At 42.7% G+C, this 21,497-nt stretch overlaps 1 protein-coding gene across 3 annotated transcripts in view; it reads right to left on the bottom strand.

Annotated features, from left to right (window-relative positions):
• The window catches only part of PREX1 (phosphatidylinositol-3,4,5-trisphosphate dependent Rac exchange factor 1), a 144,792-nt gene that overhangs the window by 58,632 nt on the left and 64,663 nt on the right, over positions 1-21,497 (bottom strand). For all 3 annotated transcript variants that reach the window (XM_064674254.1, XM_064674255.1, XM_064674256.1), the window contains exons 4-7: positions 18,489-18,593; positions 15,631-15,732; positions 6,777-6,938; positions 1,571-1,704 (exon numbers count right to left, since the gene is read on the bottom strand). In XM_064674254.1, the coding sequence (XP_064530324.1) occupies positions 1,571-1,704; positions 6,777-6,938; positions 15,631-15,732; positions 18,489-18,593 (503 nt within the window). The remainder of the gene's footprint in view (positions 1-1,570; positions 1,705-6,776; positions 6,939-15,630; positions 15,733-18,488; positions 18,594-21,497) is intronic.

Genomic DNA, 21,497 nt, shown 5'->3' with positions numbered 1-21,497 from the left:
TCAAGCTGCACTGTCAGACAAAGATAAACAATATTGATCCCTTGGGAAAATCCAAGTGTTACACCAGCCTCCTCCAGAATCAAGCCAAATGACAGAGGAGCTCGGTAATGTCTCCTGCCCAAAAAGAAAGTTCTGCTTAAAAGGCAGCAGAACACTTTGTTTTCTAAATCTTAGTATTCTGGGAAAACTGCCTGACCAGTGCTGGAGCCAGGCTGACCTGAACTACAAACAGGACTAGAAAAACAGCTTCAAAGAGCTCCGAAGGAGAAAAGGATTAGTATCAAATTAACTGTTCGGGGTTTTTTTAAGGAATAGTTTTCTGCTATAAAACACACAAATTTCTGAACTCTGTTTCACATAGAAGTTTTCATTTTGACAAATCTGGTAAAGTGTCCAAATGAAATGTGTCCTCTCCCTTACTTCATTTCAGAGTCAGAATGCTTCACGTAGATAACATTAAAAGCCACATAAGATCAAATGGCATATATGTTTCTAAATTTAATTCAAACATATTTCATTCTAATAATTTCTAATGTAGATGTCACCTAATAATTTGTATTTATGTTGTATAGATTCAGCATTATACACACAAAAAATCTGAACTTAATTACTGAAATTAATTTTCCCAGTTTAATGGTTCTAAAATTTTCCACTGTACAGAAAAAAAAAAAAGGGGAGGGGGAATTTTGAGATATGAGAATTTTCTTCGGAGACAACATTCTGGTTTTACAGAATTTCTAGCTGGGTTTGCCATTCCACTTGGCCATCACCAGTAAGGAAGCATAACTTGAAACAGGAGGAGGATATTACAGGAAAGGAAGGAAGAGGAGAAGGGAGTGCAGAGAATTCATTGTAAATTGAGAACAGACCAAGACATGAGACTGGAGCTGTGGAGGTGAAAAGCTTAGGAACTGAAACACAGTATAATTGCTGCAGAAGCAAGCTGCCCTCCACTCTGCCAATGCTATTTTAATAACAAGCAGTAGGTGTTAATAATAATTACAGTTTCTTAGGTGGCACGATGCACAAACTGTTACTAGGATAGGAAAGGAAGACAACACACAGAGCACGTGGGCTGCAAACACTGACAGCAACTTGCAAATCTTCATCTCTTCCTCACTCCCCTGGGCCCTGCATCTATGTAATGTTTTCTTAGTCTTCCACTCTCCCCTTGCTTGGCTTTAGATCATTTTGCACATCACCCTCTTCTGCTTAGAATAATCTCACAAAGTGAAAGTTGGCACTTTCACATCACTCCTGAAGACCCATCTGCCCTGGGAAGCTTTTCAGCTGTAACAACTCACCCTGTGCTTTTGCTGCACTGTTTTAACTCCTTTCTTTGGACTTCTCAGGGGTTGTGGGGGGGACTCTGTTACTGCCTGGAATATTTATCTACCACGTAGTGATTTCTCTTCCTTATTGCCTAAGTAATAGCAACAGTCAAGAACAGGAAGGTCCCACTTGTGACTCAGCCCTACAGAGCAATGGGGAATGATCAGTAACTGGTCATACCTTCTCCTGACAAATCTGAATAGTTCCCTTATAAACCTGAAAATATAGAGGGACTCACCTGGATTTCCTCTTGCAATAGACCAGCAGATTATCAAATAGAAAGAACATTCTCTCCTGGATGTTTCCTGCTGAGATTTTTAACAAAGTCCCTTGCAGCAAGAGCTGTGTGCAGATATCTGTCAGATTTGATCCCTGAAACATAAAAAAAAGAGACATTGTTTACTTTTAACTTTATTTTCTGAGTACACAAATGCTGTTATTTTATCTGCATGCAATTAAACTGTGAAATAAATTATGCACTCCTAAGGAAGAACGCCTCAATTTCTTAACATGGCTAAACACATCATGTTTCCTCTAACAAATATTTGAGTCTGCATACACTACAATAAATCTTCCCCATTAAACAAATGGGGACTGTGGTCCTGAAGAGATCTTTCACTCTCAAAGCAGCTGTACTGTGAGCCTCTCAAGACCATGAGTCTTCCCTTCATACCCTGAGCTACCATTGCAAACATCACAGGTGATGTTTTAGGAAAGCTTTCTAGAAGAGTAATGGTAGCTCTGACACTGACACACATCCCTATCCACCATCTGAGAACTCCTTTCACTAGAGAGGTGTCTCTCCAGCTCTTTTGTTAGGAGGACATGCAGGTCTCTCTTTTCTGGAGTCCTTATAAGCAGTTGGCCACAGAGCCATGGGCAGCAGAGGCCAAGCCCTGCACACTGTGCCATCCCAGGGCCCTGAGCTGATGCTCAGACACTGCAGCCTGGGAGCACAGCCAGAACCTGAAAAACACAGGAGAGCACTCGTGAACATTTACTCCCCAAACTGTTACTGAGATTATTCCTAGGAAAAGTGATTCTACAGTTCTTTAGTTAACAAGGAAGCTGCTATTCTTTCACAGAATCATAGAATGGTTTGGGCTGCAAGAGACCTTAAAGCCCATCTCATTCCACCCCCTGCCATGGGCAGGGACACCTTCCACTATTCCAGGTTGCTCCAAGCCCCATCCAACCTGGCCTTGGACACTTCCAGGGATAGGGCAGCCACAGCTTCTCTGGGCAACCTGTGCCAGGGCCTCCCCACCCTCACAGGGAAGGATTTCTTTCTAATATCTAATCTATACCTTACCCTCTGTTAGTGGGAAGCCATTCCCCCTTGTCCTGACACCCTTGTAAACAGTCCCTCTCCATCTCTCCTCTAAGCTCCCTTCAGGCACTGGAAGGCCACAATTAGGTCACCCTGAAGCTTCTCTTCTTCTCCAGGCTGAACAATCCCAATCCTCTCACCCTTTCCTCACAGCAGAGCTGCTCCAGCTCTCTGATCACCTCTGTGGCCTCCTCTGGACTCGCTCCAACAGGTCCATGTCTTTCCTGTGCTGGGGACCCCAGAGCTTTCAAAGGCTGCCATGGATGTAGCATTAATTTGTGTTCCACATCTGCCTTTCTATACATTCTGGATAGACTGATGCAAGAACTAGCTAGATGCAATAGTTCCATCTGCTGTCTGATATTCTTTTAGTTTTTTAATCATTCTGTGGAAAGACTTAACACACATCCAGAAAAGAGAACTCGTTATTTTGAAAATGACTTGTTACTATGTCCAGGAGAAATCACTTATTTAAGAATTATGACCCCAAAAGCCTATTAGAACACACACAAATAGGAACAGAAACCAACTGACTGTGCAACAGAAAATCATCTTCCTCACATGATTTGCCCATGGAGAAATCAAGACTCCAGAGCACCTCAAGATCAAGTACCTAATTTTCCAAAAGACACCCAAAGACAGCAAAAGCAACAAGTACAGTGACATCAGTAATTGAAATCAATCTTTTACTGACACAAGCATCACTGGGTAAAATTATCTGACCTATTTTGTGCAGGAAGTAAAGCAAATGACTAAAACAGTTGCTTCTCACTTTAAAATCTATGAATCTTTATTTTTCCATCAGACCCATCATGATGGTATCTAAACTGTCAATGCATTTCCTGTTTGCTGTTGGCCTACCTACTTCCCATTTAGAACATTTCGAGAGGTTTCTCAATAGTAAGAAACACAGTAAGATTTATCTGATGTTTTCAGAGACAATGCAGAATTTCTCACCTTTCTAAGTGGGACCAAGTTGCAGGGAAGGGGGGAAGGAAAGAAAGAAAAAGAAAACATCACAGCTGGCAGAACTGCAAATTACAGGCAATTATGAAGTGACTGATCAGTCTGAGCACTAACATGTATCTTCCAACTCCTGCTGTTCTGGGATGGGGATTTTGCTCCCCATGGCACTTAAACTTTGAGAATTTGGGGATATGTAGCAATTGTTCAGTAAAAGTAACTCACTATGGGGAGGAGCTCTGCCCACAGAAATATAATTATGTAGTAGAAATGGCATATTGACTTGTTTTTTACTAAGCAAACAAAAGCACTGCATACAAAAATTGGTCTTCTTACGCATCCTCTACTTTTCTTTTCCCTTTTTTGAAACTAATCTTTGTTTCCCAGAAGGATTAACCAGAATCAAACTGACCTGACTGAAACTAATCCGTAACAGAGAGCTACAAAGGTTCTGTGGATTCCAAAAGGATGCATCTGAGCAGAGCTCACTGTGATGAGCAGAGCTCACACACAAAGCCACCAAGGCCTTTGGTGGCTTCCCAGCCTGGGTTCACTTTAACAGGTGCCCTCATTGCAGGGTGTCTCACAAAGAGCCCCCAGGGTGATGCCAGGACACTGACAGAATGGTTGTGCTCAAGAGGGAGACGCAGATCTGTGGGGGGAGATGTTAAAGAAAAAATGCTGAACTGAGGAAATTGCTCTGAAGAACAACTCCTGCTCTTCGTGAAGTTACAGCTCCCGCCTCTCGAGGCTCTGCAGGAGGAAAACGATGCTTTTCTCCGTGCTGGAAACACTGAGGGTGGCTCTGACAGCTACAGGCTGATGAGCAGAGCAGGGATGTTCTGCTGGAGCAGTTGAAAGGAAGTGCAAAGGCACAGAAACCAGTGAAACCACTGGTCTGGTTACAGAGACACATCAGACAAGGTGGAGCCTGCTCCCAACCGTGGGCACAAGGTGACACCAACCTTCATGCTGCGTGGCTGGCACACTCCCCACATTCAGGCTATGTGTCTTATTTCTGTAGAATACTCGATCCTAAGCAAGCTGATCTTCACTTCTTTTTGACAATTTAGATCCTTGGACTGAAAAAGCTGGAAGCTGTAGGCCTTATTGCAAAGCATATATGGTATATAACCATACATACAGTGCTTCAGAATCCATACCCATGCTAACAGAAGAGGGAAACTTTCTACTTCACAGGAGAGACTGCCATCACATAAACTAAAAATAGGCATAAATGTGCATTATAGACTTCCTCCTACAGTCAGCTCTGCGACTTATTGTTAATTGTAACGCTGTATTGTTAATCCAAAAATGTATTTAATTCAGAATTGCAGCTTTCCAAAATAGAAACTAGGAACCCTTCTCATTAGGAATAAACTGTGAAACATATCTGAAAGCACTAAATGCAGTTATTTATAACCACAGCCCTTTATTCTAGAGTCCTAATTTGTAAGACCCCTGCATTGTGAAGACTAGACACTGTCAATCAGTTTCAAGCTTCTCCACAAATTTTCTTTTCCAATTTCTTTACATTTACAAAAAAAAATACCATCATGGTATTTATATTATTATATCCACCATCTATCTGTGATGTATAAAGTAAGTTTTCCTTTCAATATGCCACTAGAACAGTTTAGAAATGTTCCACAGCTAACTGGGAGGAAAAAAACACTTCTGTTTAGAAATTTTGAGCTGAGTGTGTCTGTGTTACAAAAATTTGTATAGAAACAAATTTGAAAGGGTTTTTAGCCCCAGAATATTGCTGTAGATAAGTTAAATCCTAAAAAACAATAATAAAAAAAACAAACAAACAAACAAACAAAAAAACCCACCACCACAACAAAACAAGCAAAGAAAAAAAACAAAAACAAAACCCAAACAAACAAACAAAAACAAAACAAAAAACCAAAAACCAAAACTAAAAACAAACAAACAAACAAACAAAACCACAAAAAAACCACCAAAACAAAACAAAAAAAAAGGAGTCTGGATATCACTTTATTTATGGCATCATGGACACTTTAATAGTCATGTTTCAAGCTGCAGAGTTCAAACCAGATGCTAGATGACCCAGGAGTTGCATTGAATCTGAAATGTTTCACCAGCTTCTAAAAGTCTTGCTACATAGAACACTGTACAACTTTGCTTGCTGAGCTTGATATCCAAAAATTACACAGCTGGATATCTGGGTTGTTCTCATGTCTTTAGCTGGATGCCAAGAACATCCTTCAGGGAAAAAACAAGCAAGGTTTAAAATATACATGAAAAATAAAAAACAACCCAAAAGAGAGTCATGGAGAGCACCCAGGAGTCCAAACCTGAGGAAGCTGACATGACCCCTAACAAAATGTCCTCAGCTGGCAGTGATCAGCCCTGACACTCCGAACATCCCCCTCCCTAAAGGCCAACACCACTCTCTCCATGAGGCTGTTTAACACCCCTGACTCCCCATGGTGAATCTCCCAGAGCCTTCCAGCTCCACTGACCCAAGGTCTCAGCCAAAATCATCACAAGATAAGCTGCCAATCTTCTGCACAACATCCCGACTTCCCACTATTTCTACTGGATTTTCCAGATCTCCTCTTCCCCCAGGCTTCACATTCTAGTTTTCTCCCTCTCTTATTTTTCTCCTGTCCATAGAAAATGCTTCTACCTACACAGAACCACCTACTGACAAACATATCACTAGAAACACATCTGTGAGTAAACTGGAGCAAACACAAAGAGACCAATCCAATGCTTGCCAATCCAACCCTTATCTTTTATACAGAACATCCATATGAAGCTAAGTGAAATAAGTTTCAAATCTCCCAGAAAAACTAAAGGCTTATGGGAATGGAGAAAGAACCTGTTATTTAGACCAGTCCTGATTTCATCTTCTAGATCTATTTGTCTTTCAAGGGGGATCTGACCATTTGAAATGTCAGTCCATTCTAGCCCTAACACTCCTTCTTTCATAATCCATTTGTTCTGCTACAAATTGTGTGCAGCCTGCACACCCAAAATAAACACCAAATTCTAAAGTCCTCAGTGATGCTGCCCACACCTTCAAGAGCATTTACACACCACATAAGAAACAGAAATCCCTGCATACAGCATTAGTCACTAAACTCCAGCTTCCAGGGAGCTTGCTGATCCTGCATCCTACCTCCCATCCTTCAATGTGGGACTGCAACTGTTCAAGGGCTTCCAGTTTCTCCATCTGTCTCTTGGTCTCGTTGATATTTGTGCAGACTGTCTTCATTGCCTGCAGAGCATTCTGGACAGCTGGGTGATCAGGATGCTTAGAGGGAGTCCTCTTAGCTAATTCCTTAAAAAAAGGAGAAAACATGAAACTTAAAAGTGTTTCGTGGAAAGGTACAAGCATTAGTGGGCAATCCTGTAGGAAAATGCCAGAACCACTGCAAATTAAAGAGAATCTGGGGGCATGTTACTGTAGATGCTGTTCTCTGTTCTTCATCTGCACAGGTTTAATAGGAATGCTGTGAATTAAGTGAAGTAATTGCTCATGTTAAATTCGCCAAATAAGGACAGTTAAAGCCAAATATGTTTTGCTGTGTCACATGTGTTTGCTTTATGTTCATATATTTAGAAGGCTAGGGCACATGTTCTAACACAGACAAACAAGGTCTCTGCTTCACTTGTTTCAAAGCACAACAGTTCAGTTAAAACCCATCCACTGAAAAACAGCAGAGGGAAGACTCGAGATCTGACAATATTAACCAGTTTGGCAAAAGGCACAACCACTGTCAACTCACAATCATTCTTCTAGACCAATAGTATTTTACAGTCAGCCACAATCAGACAAGAATACATTAAAGAAACCTAAAATAAGGCTGGTAATTTTATCTGGATACATAATATGGTGTTTAAGACCCACATTTTTAGATTGCCTGAAATATTTAACTTTCTCACTATGTTTGTTTCGCCTCAATATGTTATTTGTTTAAAGATCCTGTGCTGCTGCATCATATCATTTTGCACAAGATACAAGAATGAGTTTGGATTTAGCCAGAGAGCACAGCACTGTGATCTGAATGTAGCTGGATTGCTTCAACCCACAGTTCCCACAGCTAAGGGCAAACACAGCCTATTGCAGATGTTGCTCATCCAAAAGAGTGCTCACAACCCCCAAATGCCTGTCATCGCTTCCAACCAGCCTTAACCCGTGGTCTGGTTTGTCTTTTGCTTCCCCACATCAGCACATTAACCTCAGCAAGTCTCTTCACCACACAGGATTTTGCCATTCTGGCATTAACTGGGAGACCTTCGTGCTGTGCTGCCTTGCTGGGCGCTGACATCCTCTGTCTCCCGGTGTGATCCTGAGCACTGCTGGGGCCTGTCCCACCTGAGCTGCTCACACATCCTGCAGGACCAGCACTGCTCCTGAACTGACCAAACACCACCTCCAGATCACACTCACTGGGCCTTTTAGGCTCGTGTTACGTGGCCTGACAGAGTGCAGGGCAGTGCTGAAGGGCAAATTCTGCTGCAGCATTAACTTACAGTGACTCTAACAGCTGCTAATCCAATAATTTCACTAATCCAGACACTGAGCTGCTAAATCAAGGAACTTTCTCTGTCCTATTGTAGATTCACAGATCTGCTCTACAAAGCTCTTCAGACAGAAGTCACCTTCAGCATGTGACAGGTTTGTGCAAAGCTAGCTGTACTTTTCTACTAGCAGGAGTAACTGTAGAATAAATAGTTACACACTGAGGTGCTCAGACACCAGCACCATTGCAAGGCATATCTGAAAGGAGAAAGCTAGAGCTAAAAGCAGTACAGATTCATTTCTGTCTTTGCACAGACCCTCTCAGTGCTTCCTCCCTGCTTCCCCGTACTAGTTGGAGCAAGACTTAAATCACTAGCACTAGTAAACTATCTTGAGATCCAGTATTACAGAAGTACCACATACTCTAACTATTTATTTATCAACTTCTTTTTTTAGAGTGAAATCTGCATCTTGAGATTAAACTACTTGGCCACTGGTGCTCCTTTAAGCAATGCAAGTGACAGGTCTCATGAGAATCAACATATGGCAATGGGAGGTGCTCTCATTCCCACACAGACAGAAAGGTCCAAATGAATCTGTGGGAATGTTGACGCTTGTCCAGTGAAATGAAGCAATTTCATTTTTTTAACAGATTCAGTATTTGGTAATTTATTCACAGCTACAATTTCTCTTTTCAGAAAATTATACAGTGGAGATTGACAGTGGTTCTTGTCAGATGGATGCCAGAGGAGATGGATGGGTGATGTGCTGACAGCTGGGAATCCCACTCAGAGAGAGGAGTTAATGATTTCAAACTCTGTGATACACAGAGTGAGTAACACGTGGACAGGAAAAGGAGGCTTGCTGCTACAAATGTCAGTTGATACCACAAATAACATTCCCTATGGAAGTTTTTACTATACTCTAGCTGAAAAGAAGGCCAAGAGAGGTGTTGCATGTTGGGGACACCACCCTCTGCTCCATGCTTCCAACACAGAGGACTCTCAGTAAAAATCAATGAAGGTCTGCAGCTCCAGTGTCACCCACACTGCACTGGAAACAGTATGGACACACCAGCACTGCCTAAATGTCCCTTTCAGAAATACCCCCAGACACAGAGAGACATCTCTTCATTCAGAGCAGGCCCCTGCTGTGACAAACAGCATCTCCCCCACTCCATCCTGCTGCAATCCCACCCCAGGAGCAGGAGAGGAGGCCAGGAAAGGCAGGGATGGCACTGGCTGGGACTGCCACTTGTTCCAACAGCCTAAGCATCAGAAGCACTCAGAGAACCTGCCCCTCCCCAGCCTGAGCCACCTGAGGACAAGTCGTGCTGCCCTGACGGTGCCACTGCCCAAAGCAGCAGAGCTCAGCACTTCCAAAACACAGGGAGGGAGCTCCGGGTACTGATTTCTTCCAGTGACACATTTATGATGTGCAAACTCTGAGAGCATTTGACAACATTTTGAAAGGCAGCTGAGAGACAGACCAGGTGGCAAACCTTGGGTATGACTGCCCTGTCCCCCACAAAGCCCATGGACACTGCTGTCTGGAATTACTATCTCATGTATTGCAACTGGTGCACTAATAGGGCCAGGAAATAAGGTTGCTGCCACTTGCAGAAAACTATTCCTTGCAAAGAGTTTTTTAAAATAATTCATAAAACACACTTTTCTCTCTTCTTTGTTGGGGGGAAAAAGATCTGCAAAGGTGTTCTGTATCACAAGCTGGGAAAAAGAGATTATCTTTGTTCTTTAAAGAATTAAGATGGAAATGGGAACTGTGCCCTCTGGGCACAGGATTTTCCCTTTATTTCATGCCTCTTTCATAGCTGTGGAGATTGACACTGTGTCACTCCTAACACCTACACACAGAACACAACTCCTTTTACAAAGGGAGTAACAGAGCACTCCAAGACATCTCCATCCAGCCCTGGTGTCCTCCTGAACAGTGCCAGGAAGGACAGAGGGACATCTGCAGCCCCTCTAATCTACAAAGGCCAGGTTTGGATTATGCAGTGGAGTAAAAACATTTCCAACTGAAGTATTTCAATCTCAGATACTGTTTTAAATAGCTGAAAGCTAAAAGAGTTCCAAACGTTACAGAATCTAAATATAGGAACTAAATCACAAGAAGCAAGACACATCATCTGCTCATACATTTGTCTATTTGCTGATTGTGCTGAAGAACCTCACAGAGGAAGATGCCAAGAGGTGGCAGGAGGGATGATGAGCAAACAGTACAGGTGGGCAGAGGAAACAAGAGAGGGTTTAAATGTAAATGCAATTTCAGTATTTCCTAGAAAAAAAGGATGTTATTCTGCTTAACTGACCTTTTTTTTAAGAAGTCTCTGTCACCCTTCCCCATGTCCTCCCTTGCCACACAACACTGACTGCTGGTGTACTTCAACCACGCTTTGCAGCTGGAAGTTACAAGTTTCTGTATTTTAGAAATTCCTTCCTCCTGTCTTTACTCTCCTGAGAACACTCAGACATGGCTTAACACGGGTTTTGTGTGATGGATGCTGCCACTGTGCCCCGGGTGGTGCAATCCCTGCTGCCAGGACTGAGCCCAGCCCAGGGCATGCACACAGTGTGGCCACAGAGCCCCAGCCCTCAGCTCCCAGAGAGAGCAAATACAACTCATTTCTGTGCTGAGCAGTTCAAAAAGTTGTGTTACTTAACAGTTCAGCTCCAAAATGTGGTTTAAAAGAAACCACCACCAACAAAAAACCCAAACCACCTTCAGTGAATATAAATATTACTGGGAGTTTTACATTTGTATTTTACAGTTTGTAATATATGCCTGTATTAAAATCTATTTTACACTTAAACTAATCAAAAAATAAATGTTACATCAAGTTTCATCTGTGTACCTGCCAATCACATTAGTTTTTTAATTCTGCATATTTTTAAAATTTGTAATTTATGTCAATGTCTCTGCAGGGTAAATACTTGACAAGCAATGATAAATCAGATAAAATAGATTAGATTTAATGTGCCATCAAACCTACGATACATGCTAAATTAAAATGCAGCAAAAACATGTTTCCAGTTTTATAAATATTAGCAGCTATTTGTGGTTATATATAGAATGTGTGGAAGACAGCAGTATGATTTATAAATTGGCAGTGTTCCTTACAGCTCTGTAGGGCATCGATGGTTTTTAATGCTGTGCTACAGAGAGCTGGATTTAACCACACAATATCATGAATCTGAGAGCAACACTGCTTTTTGGGGGGGAGAAAAAAGAAAAAGAAAGCCAAACCCCCAGAGATAAATATATTTAATTATGGTCAAGTAGAAAAATAGAAGGTTCTGTTTCTTGAACAGCTCTGAAAGGAATGGAGAGGGAGAAGAGGGAGACAGGGAGTTAACCTTCCTTCATCCTGTTCTGCATCCACACCACCAGCTTCCCATCCTTCCCTTTCCAAGTCCAGGCAGTGATTCACTAAGCCTGTGTGTGCCTCACTGCTGGGCTTTCCTTTCCAAGGGGATTCTGAATCTGGTCACTGCTCTTTGCATCCAGGCTTTTCTTCCCCTCCCAGGGCCAATGACTCTTCCCCACATGAAGCAATACATAATTAGTGCCCTAATCGTCCCTGGAGTTGTGTACACACTGAGATATTTTTAAAGGATCAGAGGTGGAATGTGCATTTCTGGCTGGAGTCTGAGCAATTCCTTAACAGAACAGGGCTCAGACAGGGCACAGGCCCTGGGACAGCTCTGGGCTCTCAGGAGCCTCAGGGTGCTACAATCATGTGCTGCACATTCCTCGGGTGCTGGGAGGAAGGAGACAGAAGTGACTGCCTAATCCCCACCCCGATGGTGTGATTAACTCATGATCACCACTCCCCCAGGGTTTGCTTCTGGCTGACAGAAACGCTCTTTATTAAGGAAAAAAGGCTATTTTTGTTCAGAGACTGGTTTACAGAACAGCTGCTTTTACTCTTCAGCAGTAGGGTTCAGACTGGTTGCTTGAGTCCCCCAGGTGGGACAGAGCTGCCTTCATCCAAACCATTCTGCTGGAACACCAGGGAGTTCTCCAGCAGCACGTGCTGCTTCCCAGTGGCTCACACAGTTTATGCCCTCAAGGTCTGTGCATCCTTTTGCCTCTGCTTCCTTTCCTCTTCCCAAATGACAATGCCCAGCACAGTTTTGTTTTGCTTGAGCCTGGTCCAAGCCCCTTTCTCAATTAGAAGGAAGTAATTTACTGACCAGCAAATTCTACACGAATTTTTTTGCATGCTGTCTGAAGCAGGTAAGAACTGTATTAGGGGCAAAAGTATTAATATCATTACCTCTCTATTTGTACAGAGATTATGAAATGCCATAGCTAGGTTGGAGTCTCAGCCTTCAAACCATATAAAAGGCTTGCAAATTAGACAAAAAGAAAGCAACCAAATTGCTCAAACTCAAAAAAAAAAAAAAAAACACCAAAAAAACCACAAAACAAAACCAAAAGAAAACCCCAAACAACCAGAAAATAATACAACCAAAAACCCAACCAAAACAAACAAAAACTGTTTACAGTCAGCCACTCCAAAGCTGCAAAGTTTGAGTCACAAAAATTGGGAAACTACAAATAGAACTGAAGTTTATCAATCACCATCATCTGAATCATTGTTCTGTCTCCACCACTTGCTACTGAAAAAAACCCAAATAGCTTCCTCAGAGGATGAGAAAATATAAGGTCACCAGTTGCAGGATGCCATACAGTTTTGGAAATTATTGTAATATACGCCCAAAGCGTGTCTGCACTTGGAGATATTCCAGCCTATTATTCCTCACAACACAAATCAACCCCATGCTATTATCCTGAAGAGGAATACTCACATAAGATATTAATAAAAAAAACCAGTTCAGCATTTAAAATATGTGCCTTGCTCTACTGCTCTGGTTGGCTTTCAAACACAGACAAGTCTGAATTCCATGGTGGATACCAATTTTACCAAACCTACTACTCAGCTACACTAAATACTTATGCTAAACAAGGTCATATCAAAGTTATCAGAAAATCTGGATGTTCACAAGCTCTTGCTAAAAACAAAGGTAAAAGAAGGAAGTAGGATAGCTCTGGTCTATCACTTCTCTCATCAGCTGGAATACAACAGTATCTGCTTGCCCTGGGAATTAGATAAAATAAGATCCAATCCCCATGAATACAAACCAGCTATTTCAGGAGCAATAACTGCAGTTCAGTAGCAAAGGGAGAGCAAACACTTAAATTGAGGGTTGTGCTATTTTTAAATCTGTCTTTTTTTAGAGCTCCATTTTTCTGGTCCTCATGAACAGAACACGCCTGTATTTTCCCTGAGCTGTTCTAATGTCTGAGACATTTGTGTCCACTCTGATAATTTTGTGCTAGAAAGTATCAAACAAGTCTTGAACAGGACACAGTTTATTCATTATGAATTCACTGCCTTTGAGAATCACAATCCACCACACTTTCTAATGGTCACTGGTACTTTCTGAGTTGAACAACCTCTAGTCATGGCATAATCTCACTGACTGAGGCAGATTTGCTGCCTAATCAAAAAACCTAATTCCCCTCAGGTTTTTTTGAAAGCTTGTATTTCCTGTCCAGGATATTTCAAGTGGTGAACAGTGTGTCATTTCTATCGGCCTGGATACAAAAAGAAACCCATAGAAGAATGGGATGCAGCATCAGGAGACTCTTGGTCAGAGCTCTTGCTGGAAGACCTGCCCTAGAGGGGCACCAAGGAATGGGAAAAGTTAAGCTGAAGAACACCAAAACATTATTGCATCAATGATGCTGCTACCTTGTAATCAAAGGTGTGCATTTCTTTTAGGTGTGCTTCTGTAGTCAGTATTCTCATGAGATTTGAGTAAAAAGTCTAGAAATTTCAGAGGAATTTGTATTATTGGCAGCTTTTGTCACTCTAGTATTTTGAAGAGCTTTTAAAACAGCACAGAAATTTCAATTTGCCAGTCAAGGTCCTGTCAGCAGACAGAAAGGTCTACAGATTATCCAAACTGATAGAAGCCTAGCACTCAATCATGCTTCCCAAAGATCTTAAAAATTAAGCAGGCCTAATTAGCAATGGGTGATTCAGCAACACAGCAATGCTAAAAAGAGAAAAAGCAGAGGCACTGAGGTGCAGAAGTAATAGATGAAGTTCTCTAAGACAGCCATGCACATGCATGGTTTAGAGCAGAGATCCCCAAACCAGGCTCAAGAGATGACTGATGGTCTCCACCCTGCAGGGTCAGACCCGACAGGGGAAACTACACTGACTTCAGAGCTACCACCAGCTCATCAAGGACACAGAGCAAAAGGTAAGAAATATGGGGTGCTAACAGTGATTTTTTGATTTCATTCAAAAAGTTCAGGAAATTTTGGGATAAAACTGCTCAAAGATTGCTTTTAGACAACTGTGTAGGCAATAGAATGACTCCACCTGTAGAAAAGACAAGTTTTGAAAATTTGGCTCTGAAAGCTGCAGTGGGATGGAAATAAATCATTTAAATATTTATCAGATGAAACAAGTAATTTACAATTTTCAGTGGAACAGCAGATGAGTATTGAGCCAAATAGCTCGTACCTACAAAACCCCTTCACCTGGGGAGGGGAAGGGCACAGCACTGCAACAGCTGTACAGGACACAGCTGGTTCATGTGCTCAGCCTGGGACCAAGGGCACCAGCTCAGCACAGAGCTCTTACTTTCTTCCAGAACTCAGAAAGGGACTTTCTTTCCAAGTGTGAGGGAAGCTCCTCCTTTATTTAATTAATTTCGTTTTAGTAGATGCAGTGTGACTCTGGCTGAGGAAGGGACTGACATCACAGAACACTGATGGCTGTCAGCCACAGAGTGTCCACAAGGCCACTGGTGCTGCCAGCTGTCCCAAAAACTGCTTTCTCCTTTTCCCTCTCCTTGTCCTGACCTGGAGGGATGAGAGGCAACTTAGCTCTCTTCAGGTCTTTTATTCTTTAGCTGCTATGGTAAGAATACCAACACAGGGGCCAATTACTGCCACTTACAGTCCTCATTTCTGCAATCACACCCGTCCAGTGGGAATCATCTGAGACAACCAAACAGTTTTCAAACAAGCTGACGAACAGCTGTCAGATGATACAGGATTTTGATCATTACTGACCTAAACACACTCAAAGGAGACACATTGTGATGAAAGACATATCCAGTTTGGAGTCCCCAGAGCCACCCAATCCCTCGGAACATTGGCACGATTCTGGCTGAACAAAGCTTTACAGGAAGTGGCTGAAATAGCCCTCACAAGCCTTAGTAACATCTGAAGAGAACTGAAGTCAAAAGACCCTGTCTGGTCTACCCAGACCATTATAGTATTCAGCACCCACCCTGTTAGCATCAGGCACCTTTTCACCTGCACCCATAAAAAAACACTTTCTTCAGAGACAGTCCAACCTTCAGGAAAGCAGTAGTAGCAACAAAAGTCAGGGCTAAAAAAATGCAGAATCACTCGAAGAATAAAACAACCATCTGGAGAAATACTTTCTTTGGTTTACCTTAAGCAGAAGTGGATATTTGCAAATCCTCTGAATTGGAGTCAGCAGATAACCCTCCAGTGGAATGTCTGTCGTCTTTCTGCCTCCCAAAAGCATACAACCCTATAATCAAAAAAGGGAAGAAATGTTACCTCAGACACAAAGCTTTCAGGTGCTCTTTGACACGATTCTGTATTCCTATAACATGCATTAAAGTCACAAAACACTTTGTCAAACCTAAGGTACAGGAAATGGCACTTCATTTACCACTGACACAGAGCCATCAACCCTGCAGGCATCGAGAGAAGAAAACTGGTTGTGGATAACAAGGCTGTGCAGAAAAGTATCATCTCAGAGAAATATTATACAGCTGGTGGCTCAAAAAACATCATAACAGAACAGTGGCAATCAGCAAACCTGGATGCACCACTACCTGAAAGAATTCAACCTACCCCCACAACTGGTATGACCATTTGGTTTTGTTCACTAGTTTTACACTATTGGTCCAGCAAACTCTTGAAGGCTAAAATAAAGCCTACTAACTAGCAATCATGTCATTAATTCTAGTCCAGCCCTTATGTCTGAAGGAAACTGAACTGGAATTGGAACAAATGACTCATTTGCATCACATCCACCAATTCTCTGGCAAAACATTCTGCCTGAGCACAGCTGGACAAACAGCCTGGGTGCACTGGCTGCCTAAACCAGCACACGTGAACCTCCCAACAGATTATGGACATTTATTTCTCAGGATTAACATAAAGGGAAGTGTAAGAATTGGGTATGGCATTGGGAAAAAAAAAACACATTTAATAGTCCTTGATCTGTCCTTATTTTATTGCTATTGGCTGCTGCCAGAGACAGGTAGTGGATTCAGAAAGACTTCAAATCCACTTCAGATAAACTAGTCCACACTCCTATGTTCAATCATGAATATGGACTTTGCTCCAAAAATCACCCCAGCTGCAAACCTGTCCTGTGCACAGAAGCTGAAGTTAAATGCAGTTCAGCCAAGAAGGGCCTGCTTTGGGGCATCACCAGTAACATTTTCCCCTGTGAAATGTGTGCTGTGGCTCAGATACATTCTGAAATTTAGTGGGGTTTTGGCTGTAGTTCAACAATCCTTCTCTTCAAGGAATGTTCACAGACATCATACATAAAATCTCATTAGTCCTAACTGGTATTTTTACAGACAATTGTCTGTAAAATAACCCCTCCCCAGGCTATTCTAGATCTCTGGCGTTGGCTACCAGCTCACAATGCTCCCTGTCCAATTTTCCAAGTCTCGAGTGATTCAGTCCTTCCCATCTCTTCTTTCAGCCCTCTCTCTAGCTCTGGGCTCAAAACTGCCCTTTAACACTTACTGATTTTTCAAACACATTCCCACATTTTCTGTTTCAGCAGCTGTGAGGGGGCAATCAGGCCAAATCTACCCTCACAAGCAAAGCTTTGTATTTTAACACTGCCTTCCCTGCACAGTGGCATTATAGGAGGCAGTGGAGAAGGGAGGGCAGGCCTGGAAGAAATTACAGCAGCCACAGCAAAGTAGACACTTCAGTGCAGCCTCTCTTCCCATATTTACTGCTATTTTAAGACTCTCTTGGATTCAGGTGCTGCAGCAACCCACAGCAGACAGTGTGACATCTTCTGTGTGCCTTGTAATCAGCTTGCCAGCTGCTGCCAGTAACACAGACAGGAGGCTTTGTCAATCCACTGGACGTGGAGAACGTTCTGAGTGTTGGGAAGGACGGTGTTTACATGTAATTTTTCTCCTCTTTCTCAAGTTTCCCTCAACAGAAGCACCCAAAGAACCCATGAACAAGGAAAGGGTCATTTGGTGACTCAGAGTAATGGCTTAACAAGGTTCATTAAAACTCAGACATGACAAAGAGACTCTGCCTACCCATCAGCATGAGGGCTTGTCCCTGCTGCTCCCTCTGAGGCCTGTATTTTGTGGCTAAAGGAATGCTCTGGCCCTGCTTGTGACTGACATTTATGCAGAAGTTTTCTTTTGCTGTACTAAATTGGGAAAGAACAGATCTTTGGCAAAAGTCTGAAAGAAGAGCAGAAGGACAAGCAGAAAGAAGTGCAGGTCCTTGGCAAAAAGACAGTCTTTTACTTCACAGAATTTACTAGAAAAAAAGTTGATGTGCCTCACCTATGTGCCAACCCCATTCCAGATGCCATGCATGCACAGGGGCAAGCAGAACGGGGGTGAAAGTAAGGAGGAGAAACAACCAAGAAAAGAAGGAAAAATAAGAAATGTTGGGCAGAAGGCACTGTCCACTGGTTGCTTCTCCTCCCAACACAGACTCTTAAGAGGCATTTGAAGGCTGCATGGCCACAGTCCCTCCCAGTGTAGATCCACCATGGCTTGGATGGGGAGTTGGGTCACTTTTGATATAAGCAGCAATGATGCAGTCAAAACAATTCATCCAGACTACATTTCCTGCCCACAACTGGACTCATGGGGAAAAGCGTGTCAGAAGCAGGTCACATTTTTCTGGTGAGCCTGCAGATGGTGAATTGGTTAGAGAACTGAGTAGGGAATCAAATCCAATGGGAATTAGCCTCAGTCCTGCTGCTGACTTATTGCATTACTCTAGTAACAATCTGTGCTCATTTTTTCTGTTGCTTCTTAAAAAAAAATCATTAAAAAAAAATCTTCTCTGTTTCCCCTGCACTCACTAACACCAGAGGGGTGCTCAGTTCCGTGCCTCAACTCACCAGTTACCTCAATGCCCATCCACCCTGAGTGCTCCATACCTGGAATGGATCCTACCTGCAAAATGCCCAGCATTCCTGGGATACCAAGGGGTTATTATGAGTACAGGGCATAGTCAGATTGTTAAGTCAAGAGTGCTAGAGAAGGTGCTTACCAGGAGGAATGTTCTCACTGTTGGGATCTTGTTCAACTCCATCAGCAGTCTGAGTGCTTTCTCGTGGTTGCTGCAGTACTCCTCGTACACAAAGAATTTGTCTTTCTGCAGGGAAAAACAGAGGAACTTATTGACTCAGACACAACTTGAGAGGATATTTTCCACAGTCTGATACCAAATTCTTTACGAATAAGGGTGCACTCCAAGTGGCATTAGGGTTGGAGTTTTCATGAAGCATGTGACACTCCTCTAATGTGAATAATGTATACAGGTGTTCCACTAACTCCTGGCTTAACTCTGCTGTAAGTCAACAGAAGCCTTCTGAGCACTGAGACTTCCAGCACTTTTCCTCTTAACACATCACTGAGATCACAGATATTCTTTGCTGAAAGGAGGGATTTTGCTATCTCAGGGATACTTGTATGTGTGTTAGGATGTTCCATGAGAGTAACAGGGAGCAAAGAAAAGCCAGGAGCAAGAGGGATGATGTTTCTGAGCCATGCTGACCACTCCTAAAGGAGGAAGAAACACAGGTGGCTGGGAAGAACCAAGGCCTGGAAGAAGCTCAGAGACCTGGAGGGGAACTATAACACAAAGCAAGCAGCTGGAAACTCCCTGCCTTTCATGGAGTTGGTTGGTTCACTTTGTGTTCTGAAACAAGTGGCAGACAACACCAAACAGCTGTCCATAATAGTTTCCCTAACTGGAAGAATTTCATGAAATACACACAAAATAACCAGCATATTTAAAGAAAGAGAAAGGCAGCTTCAGAACTAGATTGAGGTACTACTTACACAGGGACACGTCACAGCCACCAGCATATGCTGGAAGGAAATCCCCTGCTAAGAAATGAGGGTCAGCTGGCAGGTCAGGGGCAGCAAGTTCTGCTCTACTGAGCTCCAGATTCAAAGACAGTGCAACTTCTTCTATCTAAAACGATCAGAGATGCTGAACCCATTGCAAACACCAGGTATCTGGAAACACTGGAGTGATTCAAAAAAGAAGGAGTAACAACTATTTCCATGCCTGAGCAGCTGAGGCAAGAGGTGAGTTGATCCTCTCAAGGCTGGTGGGACTGGCTGAACCTTCAGCAGCGATGTTCTGGGGTTCCAGTATTGCATCCACCAGGATAAAAAGGGGGTCATAACAGTGTAGTACGCTTTAGGCAGGTTGAACAATTCAGAAGCAAAAAAACCCCACCATTTTCTGGGTGTTTCTCACAATAGCAGTTTATTTTCTGCATTTAGCCACAATGCAGTGCCATACAAAGCACCCAGACAGGCTACTTTGCATATCAGAAGTCATTTCAATGCAATAGTGTGGAACTCTGTCAGGGGTAGTATGTGAGGCCTTCCAGAGCTACACCTCAAGGGCACCAAGCCATGCAGCCAATCCCCTCCATAGTTTGCTGTTGCATTCACATCAGGATCCCAGTCTAAAAACATTCTACCTGGACCTCTCCATCTCCCCAGAACTTGGAAGTTAATTTTTTTGAGTTTTGATTTGGCTCCTAGCACTCCTAAGCCTTCCTGAGTTAGCTGAAGATCTCTGCAGCATCTAACTACTTTTAAGATAGCTCATACTGATCCAAGGAAAAAACTACTGCCAACTGAAGGAGTTCTGTAACATGAATCCATGGGAATACAGCTGCACTCCCTGGGTATTCCCTTTGCTATTGTCATATGGAAAAGAAATTGAGTTAATGTTAGTTGAGGAGGATTTGACATTCTAGTCAGATGCTCAGAGGTAGAGGTACATGCACAGGGACTGTAAAACGCTTTTGGGTTTGGTTTATCACTAATCTGATGAATTGTGTTCCTCTCCTTGTACTTCCAAAGAAAGGACTGAGAATAAATATATGTATGTCCAAACACAAGAACAATAGTACAAAGCAAATAAAACAGCAGCCACAAAGGGTAGGGTGCAAAGAGCTGGAATGCACACGTGCAAGACTTTTATCCTTCATCGGCAGCTGTTCGGTTGCTACTGGGAATACTGGGAATACTGGAAAGCTGCAGAGAAACAAAGGCTCTGGTCACCAGATGCAGGAAAAGGCAGGGCTTGGTCCACAACACAATAGAAAAAAGTCAACAGGATTGTTGTCACCCATAAAAACTAGAGTAACAGAATAAGACAGATATCCAAGTTTCTCCCACATTTCCTCCTCTCACCCCCTCTCAGCTCCAAGGAAGCACACGAGCACCATGCTCGGAACCAAAAATAGAGCCATTAACACGACAGCATCCGCTACATCAGCGCACACAAAATGTCACTGCCCAGGTTTCTGACTGCAGCTCTGAGTGCCTGGAGTTTGGGAGGTTATATTTAGATCACGGCAAAATCCCTTTGCTAAAGCTGGAGGCAGCACAATAATTGCACACACACCAGAGCAGTCCCCTCAGCCCTCCCCAGCTGTGCCGCACGCCGGCGACCCACAAATATGAGAACTATGCTGGAAATGACTCAGTGGCTCAAGTGTTTAATTTCCTCCCTGGGTGACAGTCAGTCCTGGGCTCTCCCCTTGCCTGGGGAGGAAATTATCAGTTACCTAATTACAGATGTTAGCTCAGGAATTCTGAACCTGCAGTTACTCCAGGTTAAAGTGCAATTATGGTCAGAGACAGGCCACATAAAAATGGCACCTTCTTACTCAGCAAATCTGCCAGACACACAGCAAGACCTCCTGATTTTGGTAAGTCTGTACTGTTCTTTGTTTGGTTAAAATAAATCTTTAACCAATAGCCTATTCTCCCAATATGTTATTTTGGGTCCATTAGAACTGCCCACAAATTAGTACAAATTTGAAAACATTTTTGACTAGAAAAAAACAAGTAAGGCATTTGGAAAACTGTAACCATTTTATTTGGACATATTTTTAACAAGGCATGGCATTTTCTTCTTTCAAAGCAGGCTGAAACCAACTTTGTCAACATGAAAAACCCAAACAGAAGACATAATTCTCAACAAAACAAGATCCCTGATGACTTAGACAGTAAAACTGATCACTCA

This window comes from Pseudopipra pipra, chromosome 17 (genome assembly GCF_036250125.1).
Source record: "Pseudopipra pipra isolate bDixPip1 chromosome 17, bDixPip1.hap1, whole genome shotgun sequence".
In the NCBI taxonomy this organism is placed as follows: Eukaryota; Metazoa; Chordata; class Aves; order Passeriformes; family Pipridae; genus Pseudopipra; species Pseudopipra pipra.
Note: the sequence above shows the minus strand (reverse complement) of the source record. Positions and strands in the feature narration are given on the sequence as shown.